This window comes from Rhipicephalus microplus, chromosome 4 (genome assembly GCF_043290135.1).
Source record: "Rhipicephalus microplus isolate Deutch F79 chromosome 4, USDA_Rmic, whole genome shotgun sequence".
NCBI lineage: Eukaryota > Metazoa > Arthropoda > Arachnida > Ixodida > Ixodidae > Rhipicephalus > Rhipicephalus microplus.
In genome coordinates, this window is record NC_134703.1 from 164,969,291 (window position 1) to 164,984,858 (window position 15,568).

General features: G+C 44.2%; 1 protein-coding gene across 2 annotated transcripts in view; it reads left to right on the forward strand.

The window, feature by feature from the left end:
• LOC119172937 (cubilin) overlaps positions 1-15,568 on the forward strand; it is a 284,534-nt gene that overhangs the window by 206,383 nt on the left and 62,583 nt on the right. The window contains exons 46-51 of one of the 2 annotated variants that reach the window (XM_075893824.1): positions 2,454-2,600; positions 6,041-6,207; positions 7,525-7,681; positions 8,335-8,529; positions 12,359-12,442; positions 15,398-15,520. In XM_075893824.1, the coding sequence (XP_075749939.1) occupies positions 2,454-2,600; positions 6,041-6,207; positions 7,525-7,681; positions 8,335-8,529; positions 12,359-12,442; positions 15,398-15,520 (873 nt within the window). The remainder of the gene's footprint in view (positions 1-2,453; positions 2,601-6,040; positions 6,208-7,524; positions 7,682-8,334; positions 8,530-12,358; positions 12,443-15,397; positions 15,521-15,568) is intronic. The other variant, XM_075893825.1, reaches the window with a different exon arrangement.

The following is a 15,568-nucleotide window of genomic DNA, read 5'->3' on the forward strand; positions in this document are numbered from 1 at the left end:
CATTTATTATAAAAGAGAGAAGAGAGAGGTACGGGGCCAAAGCATGACCCTGCTACATGGTCGGCGTGGATTTCATATAGAGTATTTGTATTGTTTGCTCATCAGAATATATTCTTTTATTTACTCTTCGTCGGGACGCTTCTCGAACGCACCGATATTCGTGTTTGCAGGAAAGCAGTAGCCGTCTTCGTCAAACAATTATTACTACCATTCTAAAGGCAGAAAGAAGAAAGGAAAGTGCATAGCGTGCCTGCAACGCATTTTTGTTGTTTGTGAATATTTTAGATGAGAGGCGGTGACAAAATGCATAGAAACTGGGGTCCGCTACCAGTTCACATTGTCAGTATATTGACATTGAGTAAGGTTGTGTAAGGATCTGAATCCGAAATAACCCAGCTACTCACTATCACATAACAGTAAAAAGTACAACTAAATGGCAAAAAATGTCAGTGCGTTACTCATCGGAGCCACAAATAACTAGTTCGGGGGGAGGGGGGAGGTTAATGATAAAAGTGGGCTTGTTTCAAGCACAGCACCAAGGACAACTAGTTTTTTTTTTCGGAGGCAAAACATATTGTTGTTTGTGTGTGTTGCATTTTTGTGTACAATATTTAAAAGCACTGCGTTCACCCCCACCCTTTGCTTGAGCCTCAACTCCCACAATATGATGTGGAGAAAAAATAGAGAGATGAATGCACACGTACTGGCAGTAAAGTCTGTCCCCGTTTCCACTGTTTCACCGTGAAATCGATTCAGCTACTGTTGTGAAATCGCCCCAGATTTTTGGGAACATTTTGTGTCCGCTCTAAGTGGCAAGAGAACTTCGTATGAGATTCAGATACTTGAGATTTGATATCTCTGTATATCTGGCTCCATAATCGCAGAAACTATAGCAATATTACCTGTGTATTTTCGTCGTATTTTATGTGAATATTATTGGATTAATATGGCTAGCCCACGTCCGCATATGGTTTTTAAGATTATGCAAACACTTCCGAGGTGATTTCTTTCAGCTGAAGAAAATCTTAAAGAAACATTCATTAGGTATGTCAGTTGTGGTTGCACAGCTTGCTTTTTCCGATACACCAAATGTGCGGAAGTTAAAAGGTTTTTCAGAACAGGCAGTATTTTAGATGTGTGAAGTTCAAGGACACGTCGGTAGCGCACCATTTACAGGAAACAAAATTAATTTAGTAACGCTGTCGACTAGTCGCTATAGGTGATGAATGGCTTTAACTGGGAGATTAAATTGTGATCACAGCAAATAACCGTGCGGAGGTGCATCTTTCTCAGCCAGAAAAACTCACAGGGTAGCTCATGCATCCACCGTAAGCGAAAGCTATGTTTTGTTTCATTTTGTTGTCATAGCAATTATGTGGACACCATCGACAGGTTTTTGCCGTTGCCATCAGTGTTGTCCTCGCATTCATGGCTCGTGTAATACAAACTTATAAAATTCTTTCATACATCGCAGTTTGGGGCTCCAGCTGAGATGAAACCAGCCAGCTCACCGCCATCGCTCGGAGAGCGCATGCGATAACATCAACCCGATGGGAGGCCTGCCTTCGAAGTGGGAAGGAAACAATGCGCTCGTCTTTAACGAGCATGAAAAGACGCGAGGGGGTGCAGTAGCACCAACTACGAGTTTTGGATTTAGGGGCGCACTCGCCAGCGCTGGCTCCTCGGCAGCTATTAAAGGGCGGATCGTGTACTGTTCTACGTGCTGCGCTCTTAACATGAAAAGACTGTGCGAAAAGTGTCCCTGGAGGGGCCGTATTCTCTTACACCAGCGTTTTGTGGAATTGCCTAATCTAGCATCCAAAATAGTCATTTTAGACCGCCTCTTTTTGTATAACAATACATTTTCTCGCTGTAGAATTCATTGCTTCGCCCTTCCGGTGAAACTGCGGCTTTTTTTTCTTCTCTGGCAATTGAACTGATTCGTCCCCCTTTCCGCCACTATAAGCTTTCTGCGGCTAGCGCTGTTTTTCGCTACCTGCAGGATCGCAGGTGTTCCAAGCTTCCTCGCCCTCTGTGCCTCCAGGACCGGCCTACCTTTGACCTAGCAATTTTCTCATTTGATAAATTCATCATGTGACGTCACGTTATATGACTTCACAGTGACGTCGCTATGACGTATCAAGTTTCGGTGATCATTTTCGTCACCCCGTAATGATGGTCTTTTTTTTTTGTATCCCCCGTGTGGTCGCTGTCAAAACCGTCACCGACCACTCAGCCCCTTGGAGGCGCCAATGATTGAAAACAAGCGTGAAAACCATGTAAGGGGCAGTGGCGAGAAAACGTATAAAAACTCCTACTCTTTGGTCTGTTAACAGGAACCATTGACATATACATGAGTGGCACAATTCAGAAGAGTGATTTCGCAGATGTCTACTGTGGTAAAGACTCGATATGCTTGCGGCAACGTTCTCGGCGCCTCTTTGATTTTTCAGGTTCAGTGCTGGCCCAGATCTGTGGACCGAACTCGACGCTGGACGTGCAGTCCTCGGAGAACTCCATGTTCTTGCGTGTCAAGCTCAGTTCGGGGACGCGCCACAACCCTCGTTCTCTCACGTTGCGCTGGCACTCCGAATTCAGCCGTGAGAGCTCAGCTTTTTTTATTTATTTAGCACGTCACATGCCATGAGACATTGCATGCACATAATTTAGAGATGACAGATTCTCGGGTTTGTCAGAAGTTGCTTTTTATTTATTCATCTTCTTCTACATACTGCAGCCGCATTCGGCCTCTAGCGGCAATGAAAATTGATAGAGCAATTTTAGAAACGTCACAAAATGACAATGTTGGCACACCTTTTATGAAAAAGGTTCCGGTGTTTATTCGCGGAGGGGGGAAGGTGCTTTGTTTACACCATAACCTATCGTACTCCTGACCTCCCTAGATATCCCCTCTCCGGCGCCCACGTCTTGTTCGTACCTTCTGCCGCTATGACCATAACCTATGACCGGCGTGGCGCTGGTCATAAGTTGTTTTTAATGTCAGCTTGAGCGTTCCTAGGCCCATATTCACAAACCAACCTCGACCTTACCTCAAGTTTTCCTCAAGTTTCTGTACCCTCTACATGCGTTATAAAGGTGAAAAAATGGTAACGAGGTAAATGATCATAGCAAGGCTGGTTCCCGAATATTGGCCTACATTGTACATTAAGCGCAAGAGACTTACAACCGATGAGAAAAACTCGAGGTAAGGCTCAGGATAGTTTGTCAAAACGGGCCTTAGTTATATTTCGGCCAACAGAGGGCTCATACTGTGTAATTATTCTGCAAAAATGCAGAATACTTTGCAAATCAATGTACTAGAAGCAATTCATAAACTCTTTAAAAGAATTGAACGCGATGCCACAGAACCTGTCCTACACTATGTACGACAGTCTACAGGTTCCCGCGTCAGTGAAACAGTGTGCACTAAATACTTGACCACCATGAACAACTTACCTGGCCAGCCGTCCAAGTTTGCAGAAATAGTCACATATGTGCCAGCAGTTCATGACGGAATGCAGGCGTTCTTACTCCAGCGCCGTCCAAGCAGCCATAAAATGGAAGACGAACAAGTAATAGGTAGCGCCAACATCAGCGAGCAGTTGAACAAGAGCGAGGACACGCGCTTCCTAAAGAACCTCGCCATCTGAGCAGGTGAGGGAGGCAGTAGGTCGCGGTTTAAACATATCCCTTACAGTTTGAAATGTCAAGTTTTGTAGTCATTAAGAGATACCTTACATTTGTCAGCCAATTAGGCAGCGCAGAAAGAGTAAACTTTCAACGTGGTGACGTGTTCACGAAGTTGTGACGTAAGGAGTACACAGGTTTGAGGAATGTCAAAAATGTGTCATATCTGCGGTAAATGAAACGTACAAATTTATTTATACTTAACCTTATGAATTTTATTTTTCCGAAAATGGTTTCAGACTAGCGATGCTTATTTGATCAATGGCCACATTTGTGTTCGACAAGTCAGCAGAGGAGTTCCCCGAAGAGTTCGTGTATAGCGTAGCCGACTTTGTTTGTGATTTATTGCATACTATTTCACTATGTTTGTTCTAAGACGGGGGATGAGTTAAAATAAGCGCCAGAAGTTTGTATTTTTAAATTTTATTTTCTATAGTAGACAGTCATTAGGGCGTGCGAGAAAAGGAAATGTATCAGGTTCCTTTTAAATGACATACACGCAGTTTTGCTCAGAATAATGTTATCTTTCTGCTCTTTCGCTCTATCTCTCTCTCTCTCTGAAAAAAAGAGTGAAAAATGTTGTTAATGTGTCACTCACTACCCTACGTTCAAAGATGGGGGCGGGGGAGGGGGTTCTGTCTTTCTTTCACTACCCTTGTCCCAGGCAATGCAACCTCCTCACTCCTTAGTTCCTAAAGCACGTGAACAATGTCAGCACTACGCAACAGAGCCTATCAGGACTTCGCGCTTTTCGGCTATATTATACACGCTGTTATCGCCGTTAGCGCACCTTTAAACACACAAAACGAGGCGTTATTGGTCTATCGGGCACGATATTCATGCGAGACAAGTAAGACCAGATAGGCGGCTGCATGACAAAGCAGTTCAGGAGAGAAATCACATTTGATTCTTCGCGTATATTGATTAATCCAGAACACGTACATTGTAGACGTCACGGCAACCACTGCCTGCGTCGCAGAAGTGCGCAAGAAGGACAAGGAATATAAGGAAATAATATTGTGCTCATTGTTTTTGTATTTTGGGAGCCTGGTCAGAGGCCCTTTGAGAACACGATTTTTCGCATACAATCGGGAGACTAACAACGCATGTTAACGCAAGTCAACGCATGTGACGCATGGTATACAAATTCCACCGTAATTACGTCACAAAAATGCGGTGGCGCTGTCTTCCTATCGGCACAAGACGCTCTGCCTACCGCAGTTTCTGCTGGGTTTTCAATGGTGCATGTGGTGTTCTCAGTCAAGCAACGAGAGAGAAAAAAAAACGGTATGCCGACAAACTGCGTCGTGGTTGGATGTTAGTCGTGTCTCACAACCTAATTTTGTTTGTTGGCGCACATCACAGTTTTCAGCGCTTATGCCTTTCACAACGCTTATGGCGTCTCAGGATGTCGTTTTGTTGGCGCACATCGCAGCCCTCAGTGCTTATTGCTTAAGTTACGTGCCAACGTCGCTATAATTTTACCCATAATATCGACATCGGCCTACCTGTGTTTACAAACATAGAATGGGTCTTATGTTTTTCATGTAAATCTAAAAGAACAGAAAGCCGCATACAGTTCCCCACGCTACACCGGGGTTCTGTGTGCTGCAGGCCACCCGGCTGGTGGCCTGGCACACAGAACGCATAATCACATACTCGGAATTACGGCAAGCACACGCCCGAGTTTCAACAATGCATTTCTTGCTTAGAAGCACAGATATTCGCGCGAGTTTTTACTCATCCGTGATGGTACTTAGTAGCGCAAAACATACAAAAAACATGCGAAGAACTAAACAGGGCGAGCACTCCTTTGAACCTGTTGTGAGTGCTCGTCCTGTTTAGTCCTTCTCGTCTGTCTCGTCTGTTTTGTGCTCCTTAATACTCTCATTAATTTTTTTTCCTCCGTGTCATTGCCCTTACTCTGCAATTCCTACACATGTTCGTCACTCTCCCGCCTATCGGCAGCGCTCAACAAAATGTAACAATGCACAAGTACCATTACGCTCACTATGCGCTAAAGGGTATTAGCGTAGAACAAAAACTGAACATATCGAAATCGGCATCCAGCCTTCAGTCATTCTAGATATCAGTATCGATATGTTTCTCAAAACATGCATCACATCAGATCACCGTCAAACCCATGAATGAGATAGTGAGATATTTCATGGGCCTCCTTCAAACTGGTGATGTCAGCTGACATCTTGCGTAAAGTAGCCCCTCCCGGCCCATCAAGAGGCTCAATTTTGTGATTCCGGCTGGCTAGTCCAGTTGAGTCTGAGACCCCTGTGCTTTAAGAGATCATCGGGATGATGCTAAGGCCTGCCACCTCGTGGCTTCTACTATACTCCAGACTGCGGCGGTGAACAGACGGCGGATGAAGGAACCTTCACGAGTCCGGGATTCCCGAGACCCCTGGAAGAGCGTCGCCATTGCTACTGGACGATCGCGGCGCCTGAAGGCAACCGGGTGTCACTCAGCATCGACGGAAATATTAACGACTGCACGGCTGTGCTACAGGTGAAATGCTAGAGTTTAGACTTCGTTTGTGTTGCTCAGTTTGCTCCTTTCTTGAATTCTGCGTTATAGGCGTTGTAAAATGATCTTTGAAAGTATCTTTCGGTATCTCCAACATGAGCACATTCGCAATCACTGCTTGGAACTTCTACATCTTTCATAAAACCCCTAAACTTAATGGTCTGGTCTGTAGGCATTCATATGTATCTAAAAAACGTTATTACACTCAAGTGTCTGTGAACCTCTGATGCGATGCTTTCAGACGCAGGGCATAATTAGCATATTTCATTATCAATCGATAGGTACTCGTTGCTCGTTTGTTCTGTTCTCTGCTCTAAAAGCTTGTCCATATCCTACAATCACACCACTTAAAATGTACATATCTATTCGCGCTACTGCCAACATAGCACGACGTTCACGTATTATTCTCTGCAAAAGCGTAATCGTTGAATGAATGGAACTTTTATAATGCATTTGCACTGCCGTGCTCCTTGACAATTTGAAACTATCTTCCCGACGCCAGCGTAAAAATCTCCGATCGTAACCATGTTATTGAACAACTCAAGATGTATTTTAACACTGACTAATCATTCACCTCTTGTTTTCTATAGTGACAACATTTTGGCGCTTTGTCTTTTGCTTTTTGTTTGCTCCCATTTCATTGACCGACCACTTGACTTGTACCCTCCTCGCTCAATGTCTTCTTTTGTTACCTGTTATGCACTGAAATTAATTATTTAGAGTAATTTTCTGTTTTACCTATTAGTTGCTAAATTCATAATCACCCATAAACTCAGCTGTTTGTATTACTGCCCGAGTTTTATAGATGGTTTCAAATTCACGAGCGTTGTACCCAAAAAAACCTCTGGTCGCCTCATTTAACAGCTCCTAACTTCCAAACTGAAAGCACATTTTCAAGTTTTTTTCAAGGGTATAGAGAGAGTCTGCCTTCCGTTTTCCACATAATAGAAACGTGCTTCAGGTATAAGGAAATGTTTTATAATTTTTATGTAGCTCAAAAGAACATTTGTTTGAATATATTTTGCCAAATAAGCGAAATAAACTGTACAAAATCAGCGGGCTATATTCTAAAGCTCTTGTTATTACCGATGCTCTTACTATTACCGATGCTATTAAGGCACATCGTTGGACGAAACCGGATGTCTTCAAGGGCCTGTGTTTGTAAACATTGAAAGTGTCTATGGATTAATGTAGAGTAGCGTATAAGGAAGCGAACGCAGCTTCTGTGCCACAAACTTAGAGCAGCCATAAACTATAGCAACGTCAAAGCGGTGCTGATGCGATACCTGCTTGACGCAGATAATGGAGCGCTTCTACCGACGCACAGTGGAGTGCGGCCACGCGCTGCCGTTCGCCTACGAGTCCTTCCAGAGTCGCATCGTCGTCTCGTACACTTTTCAACGGCTCGCTGGAGGATCGGGTATCAGCGTCACCTACGGCACCACGAAGGAGCTACGTAAGTGTCCCATTCACCTCGGTTAATACACGCATTCTCAGCATCCAAAACCATTTATCCTCTCCTTTAGATATGAGATAGATCGAGTACAAGAAAGCTTTCGGAGCTTGCGCAAAACTACAATATATTTCCTCACAACCCTTGCATATGCATTTCACTGCGGCGTTGAATGTAATGCTTCAATAAGGCTGGAAAGTGATGCACAGAGTTATAAAGACCTCTTATTTCTACGGCGAATTTTCTTCACAGTCTTGAGTCTATGTACATCCCTTCATTGGTCTCTGTGCAGATGCTAGTTGACGTACTGAATGGCAGACCTCAATTAAATAATGGCGAGAACATTTTTTGCCAATATTGACGTGGTAATAACAGTACTTACATTTTGAAGGAGTATATGCACAATGACAATTCAGTCACACGGTGACAGTGATGCCTGCAATGAATCACGTTTCTTGCCATGGCAAATCTAGGCTAGTCACTGTGACAGTAATAGGTATCGTGCGCCTGCAAATCATGTCGCTGGTGTGAGCAGGGTCATGCTGATGGGTCAGAATACATTGTCCTCGTTACATTGGTAACCCCTTACAGGACGGCTATTAAGGTATACTGTGTTATAACGTTTCTGACAGTACCTTCTTTTGAACGTGTTGCAGCCTGCTATCAGGAGCTGACCGAGACGAGCGGTACGCTGGAGGCGCCCGCCGAAGCACTAACGAGCGGCAGCCACTACGGCTGCGAGTGGACGCTGGCGCTGACGCCCAACCAGACCCTGGCCGTCACGGTGGACAGCATGAACTTCACCACGACCGAGAACGCAAACTGTAGGGCCGAGTTCGTGCACGTCTCACGTAAGCGGTGCTTCCTTTTCATTCCGTGCACAAGTATTCCTTGAACTGATAAGTGAATGTGGTTGTGTGTTGGTGTGAACGTAAGAATGACAAGAACAGCTGGCGTACGTAGAAAGGAACTGAAACATTATGGGTATCACGAAAACGCGCATAAAGGTTGACCCCATTTTCTCTCACAATACCCGCACTTGGTTAGCTCACACAGCCTCATACTGCGACACAGCATGCAATTTTTTTTTGTGTGTGTTGGCTAAGGATTCACTCATGCAGTGCTAGCTCTTATCATTTGATAATGTTCGATAATAATGGCTAAATTGTGGCTAAACTCAGCTAATGTTGGCTAACCATAACTGATGTTGGTAGAGCAGGCTATTGTTACTTTATAAAGGCTAATATCAACTATGTAATAGCAACGTCTTCTACTGTTGCCTTATGTTAGTTAAACGGCGGGATGAGAGACAAGCGCTATGGGACGATTCTCCTGAGTAAAACATAAGCTAGACTACGCAATGTCTTCATTGTGTCAAAATAAATAAGAAATAGGCATCGGTGAAATAAAACTATGGAATAACAATGACTCGCGGCCCTCAATTTTTTTTTGTTGTTGTTGTTCGAAGGTTTAAAGGTTTACTAGCCCAGGGGCACTAAAATTGTCCCTTCAGACCTAATCGTTAAGTTTAAGTGCCCCATGTTAAATAAACGCGCGCATCGTGTTCTGAATGTCATCGCTATGGGCGATGCCACATATTGTCGACCTACAAGCCGCAGGCGCACCACGAATTTCAAGAGACGATACCTTATCCGAACCGTGCCCTTCCGGCTTTTCCAGTTACGACTGCATGGAGCAACAAGGTCATTGGCTCAGAAGCAGAAGATTAGACGTCGTGAACGACCATATCTAGTTCAGATGCTTTCCAACTTTCCACATCTGTTTCTCTTCCTGCTGTTGACCATGACATCAACGTTGACTTTCAAAATTTACCAAAGGTTTTCCTACTAGCACTGTTTCTCCCTCTCTCTTTTCCGGAATGTGCACTGAGGCCTGCAAGCCCTCCTAACTTCAGTTGGTAAGACACATGGTTCGGGCTCATGATCAGTATAATTATTGTGACCTCAGGAAGATTGATTGAGGGTATGAATGCGATAAAAAGTTTCTATACTCAATTCTGTTGCGCCTTTACCAAGCCCCGGCTGAATAATTTGTTTATGTAACCTTGTCTTTTGTCTCTTTTTAGCTAGTGCTTTAGCGTGTCCGTGCTTTCATACTTAATTGCGGACTGACATCCGAGGATGTTTGTCAACGTATTTTTTTGTTTCATTTTTTTTCTACACTAACACACTTACAGTATGGAATTTTCACTCGAGCTCATGGAAATGCCCCCCCCCCTTCCTATTACTCCAGCCAATTTTCGACATTCATTCGGTGCGAAGCTTCTTAGGGTCGAGCTCAATCCGGTGTGCGACGTGACCATCCCTACTGTGCATGCGCGTCCCCTTTCCACTCTCGCCTCGCAGCACCCACGCAGGCAGCGTCTTCCAGCCAACGCTTGCTTCCCCTCTTTGTAATAATAATAATAATAATAATAATAATAATAATAATAATAATAATAATAATAATATTAATATAACAGTTTATTTCCAACAATACACAGTTGATGAAAGGGGGTGAGAATAAAAGCGACTATCTGCTTGACTATGTTCTCACACCCCTTTACACATAATACAGTGGCGGTGGCGGGAACAGAACATCACAGCTGACAAAAACCGTACGCAAAATCATCTAAATTAGCTAAATTGCTATTAGCTAAATCAACAAGCAATAAAGCAAATTAGCTAAATAAAGCTAAATCAATAAGCAATAAAGCAAATTAGCTAAATCAACTAAAGCTTTTAAACTCATTGCACATGGTCATGTATAGACATGTAATGCAAAAGTCGCAATGTTTAAAGCACAAATACACTAGCCTTATGGTTTACATGAAGAGGTGACTGCATTTTTCTCCCCGCGGCGTTTACACGCCCATTGCGCATGCGCGCTCCCTCCTCCTCTTCTCCTATGCTCCCTTTCTCTCGCCTCGCAACACCGACGTAGGCAGCGTTTGCTGGTCGACGCTCGCTCCCCCTTCCATTTCTCCTCTAGGCATTCCTCCCCGCGACGTTCACACCCCCGTTGTGCCTCCGTGTCCCCTCCTCTCCTACATTCCTCTCAACTCTCACTTTGCAACCCCGACGCAAGCAGCATCTGCTGGCGAATTTCTTGATTAAAAATTATATTGAACTATTGAAAACACTGACTGTTCGCCTTTTTTTTTAATAAACACCGACTGCTCGTGTTGCACAACCCTTCAATGGCCACCCCGTATATATATATATAGGCACCGGATGTTGACCTCCAAGGGAGTGCCGGTGGGCGATTTCTCCTGTGCGTTGTTGAACAATAAAAATTCACAGCGTGCGCGTTAACTAAAAACGAACTGCGGGTTTCTGTGTCCGATTGGAGTCTTCTGTCTTGTTGCCCATTAGCAGCTATTGGCATGTTCCAGTAGGAAACGTCGGCTAATCACTACGTAGTTGCGCCTCCCCAGTTTTCTCTCCTACGCGCCACGCAACGACGAGTGCGAGCGTCAACGTCCCCACCAGTGTAAGCGTTAACGCCCGCTGCTTAACATCTACGCAGAATTCTTGTTAGCGGGAGCGAGATGGATGAAATAACATTTCATAATGTCCTAGCTCGGGGCTCCGCCGCTGGAACAGAGAGGCCTAGCCTAACAGCCACATCGCGGGCTTGCTGGACGGCCCATGTCTGCTAGGGTAGAGCTACGCAAGGCAGCCGGCCACCTCACCGAAGTAGCATCGAGGTTAACATCGTTATACATTGTAGTGCACTCCCAGAGCGCATGTCAAAGCATAGCCAGCCGGTTATTTTGCACTTGTTGCATATATCATCATCGTAGAGTTCCGGTTATATGGTGTGGAGTACTTGTCTATTTCGGTACAACTCCGTTTGCAATAGCCTTAAAGTAAGAGCTTGAGGCCGACTTAGCTTAGGGCTAGGTGGCGGGAAGACCAGACGGGAAAAGTAGAAGTGCTTAGAAATTTTGTTAGAAGTGGATGGCACGTCCCTGTTCTTCATGGCCTCAAATCGGCCAGTATCAACACGGTCAGTCAATACACGCGCAGCACTAAGAACGGATTCGTTGAGGTTGACGGGGCAGCCAGGGATCTGTCCGACGTCAGCAGGGAACCAAATAAGCCTATGGTGGCAGAGTTTTTTAGGACTGTTCAGGAGAATGCGTAGGGCTTGCGGTGAAATTCTGCCACTAGCGTAGGACTGGATTGCAGATCTAGAGTCACTAAAAATGCCTTCCGCATTGTCGTCAACTATAGCCAGCGCAATAGCAACCTGCTCGGCCTCGAGCGGGTCTTGGTGCAGTGTCTTTTCAAGTACGTCAAGCCGCATTACTTAAAGCTGTACTCACGACACCGTGCAATCTCTGCAAGATCCCTATAATGGTTATAACATGATGTTCAATACAAAATTAACACGATGACCTTTTGTCAAGAAACACTAGCCAAAATCATCCTTCTCCCCACCCACACCAGTGAAATACCCGTAGCATGAGTTCCCTTAAGGAAAGTATAAATAATATGTCACTACAGATATAATAAACATGGTGATGACAGTCAATTTGTCATTGTTGGGAGCTCGACTTTTTTATTGTTATTCTTTTATTCCTGTCAACGTAGTTTGAGTCTACTGGTAGCCACTTGTTTAGCAAATGCGAAGTGATTCAGGGCAATATTGATTGCGACTGTTTTTCATTGGCAGTGAGAAAACTAAACCACGCCATTTCGGTACCTCTGGGTGCGAGTCTAGCCAACAGACGTAGGTTGGCCCAACGTGAGATGACGGGTGAGTTTCACACCTCATTCCGGACACCAGCACGCAGGGTTCACTAATGCCCTTGTCAGGATACGCTCATACACAGAAAGCTCTGTACAGCGTGCCGAGTCATGCTCCGGTGCTCTTATAATAAAATTGATAAATATGCTGCTGCCAAATATTCACTAATTTCTCGAAGAAAGCAGAAAACAAAAGAGGCTGACGGTAAAATAATCAGGATGATCATGAGCGTGGACCTTAGCGTTTTTTAGCCGGTCCAGTCAACCGGCATCGCAAAGGCGTAGAGTAATACCGAATAGCGCGTGTCATATCCACCGCCACTTCACGTGTTGCCAGCTACGGAAGATTAAAACAACAAACGCGCCACATATGTCACTCCTGATTTCGGGAGCACCCATCACGACTCTCTAAGGTCACAGGGTCAAGTAATTAAGCTTTGGAAAAAGGTGACACTGATCTACGTGGATACTTTCTTGTCGAAACTTAAGAAAACGAACTCAAATGAAATAAAGGTACCAGTTCGGAGCTAACGAGGTAGAGGGTTCTCTGCGAACGCTTGACAGATTCAAAGCGGATGACAACCACCTTCGGTGGCGGGGCCATGTTGTTCGGGTGCACGCAAGCTCAGTTCACATTCTGCGTTCGGGTAAACGCAAAGCACTTTGCGTGTAGTGGAATGCCGGACAGACTAAATAGCGCTAGTATGGAAGTGATTACTCGTGTTAGTGCGGCTAACAGCTTTGTCCGTTATTCACACTCTTTCAGTAATATGTACATTTTAAAGCACTCACTAACGCATATCTAATGGGGAATACTTCCACTCGCTAAAAAGTGATTATGGCGATATTAAAGGTTAATGTTTAACGTGCCAAAACCACGATATAATTACGAGGCCCAGAGACTCCGGATTATTCTCTATACGCTTGGTCTTTTTTAAGTGCATTTAAAAGTTCACTCACAATCCTTTTTTTTTTCATTTCATGCCCATTTAAGTGCGGCCGCACAGGGTGGAAATTGAACCCGCGCCCTTGAGTTTAGAAGCGTGACACCTTACGTGCTAGGTTTACTCGCCACTGCGGGTGGATAAAAACATGAGAAACATCAAGTTTCAGTGTCGAGCACTTTGCAATCAAATGCTGATGCTCCTTACAGCAAATAAATGTCCTTGGGTTAACTGATGATCTGGTAACTAAAAAACAACGGCATTTAGTGCAGCCAATCGACGGCCCATCAATATACAGATAGACACAATATAGTGATTGTGTCCGTCAAAAAGTTAAGTACAATACGAGGTATCTGGCATATTTCTTTTTTATTAGAAGCGCTACGTGATTTGCCGACTCAGTCATTACATCATGGATGTCAATATGTTAGGAATGTTTACAAACGGACTGGAGAAAATATTCGGCAGAAACGGTCCCCTATTAGACTTGTTTCCAAAAACCCATCCTTCTCGAAGCAACAGCGTTCCTCTTGAAAGAAATTATTATACTGAGATTTTGCTTACATTATTTTTCTTCCTCTAGTCGGCAAGAAGTAATAGTCGCTGCTGGACTTTACAGTAATCAGACGTAATGAACGGTGAAACAAGATTAACATACTGCATTCTCGAGTACTCATAAACTATTCAATTCTTGTTTTGAACATTCTCAATATTCGAGCATTTCTGCAGCAAATATTCAATATCTGACTAAGGAAGTGTGGTGTTACTCCTGCAAGTGTTCGTAAGTGTGAACTTCTGGTCGCAACGCTGGCCCAGTCAACTCTTGCTAGGCAGCAGCGAGCACATGTCCTTGGCCCTGAAGGAGTAGTCTAGGCTATTGTTCTCTCCGCCATTTCATTGTTCGAGGCTTCCTAAACTAAACGTACCCCATAAACAAGAACGGGCACGAGAAAACCGGCACAAATCAAAGCCCACCCACTTGGACATACTGCAGCCACTAGGCGCTAAGCATCGCAGGTACAGCGCTACAAATTGAAAAGGAAAGCCCAAACACAGAAAATGCTATCAAATGAATTTATTCAAAAAATATCGACTGTTTTAAAACGGGGGAAAATAACTTACATTCGCAACAACACGTGTGAAACTTACGTAATAAATGTGTTGACCAAGGACCGAGAACTCTCTACTTGACAGGTGAAGGAAAGTATAGAACGATTCAAGTTTTCCTCAATAAATTCAGTTGAAAAAATTTTCTTTTCATGTGTTTTCTTTTCTAATTGGTGTCAGTATACCTACAATGTTCAGTGCTAATCAATGAATCCAAATCAACGTGTCCTCGTGCTGCGCTAGCTGTCGCAACCGTAACATAGCCCACGACCTCCAATAATGGGAACGCGAGTTATCCGTGTGTACACATACGGGATGCCATGGCACTACATTCTAGCTCATTTTTATGACTAATTCTGGGTTATCGCATAGCACGTGGATAGTGCGTCGACGCTATTCAGCATCTTCTTCTATCATGTCACGGTGAAACCTTGAATCCAGTTTGTATCTCTAACGCTATTAAGCAAGCTGTAGCTCAACAAAATACCTTGTATTATAACCTCCATTACTTGAGTTCCCCTGTTTATTCTTTATCTTGTTCATCTCAACGGCTAACTTCCCTTCTCGCTGTACTTGTGAGCCACTCTTTCTTCGTGATTCTTTATTTCTTCCTGCTGCCCTTTGTGCATCAAAAATGCCCTATTACTAAGGCCTACAGTTGCACATCTACACTTCTAGAAGTTAATTATTGAATGAAACAGAATGACTGAGATGAAAGTGTTGAGCCAAAGATAGTCATTATTCTACCAAGGGTCTAGAATTTTTAACGTACGAAGGGAAATGCGAAGGGGATCTGCGGTTTTATCGGGAGCTCACTACATTTGCTTGTCAAGAAACCACTTACCCCGTTTGCTAAACGGGCATTGTAAGCGTATACTCAAGTTTTTTTTCCTGCACCTTGAACTCTGCCGCAGGCCGCCTCTGCAAACAAGGGGACAGGGAGGTGGTCGTGCCACAGAGTGAGCCAATCTCCATCCACTATTCGAAGGCGCACAACAAAAGTTCAGGTGGCTTCAGAGCATCATATCGGGTGAACGGTAAGTCAGTCCAGTTTGAGAATGCTTCTTTTTCCTCGTTCTTTTTTT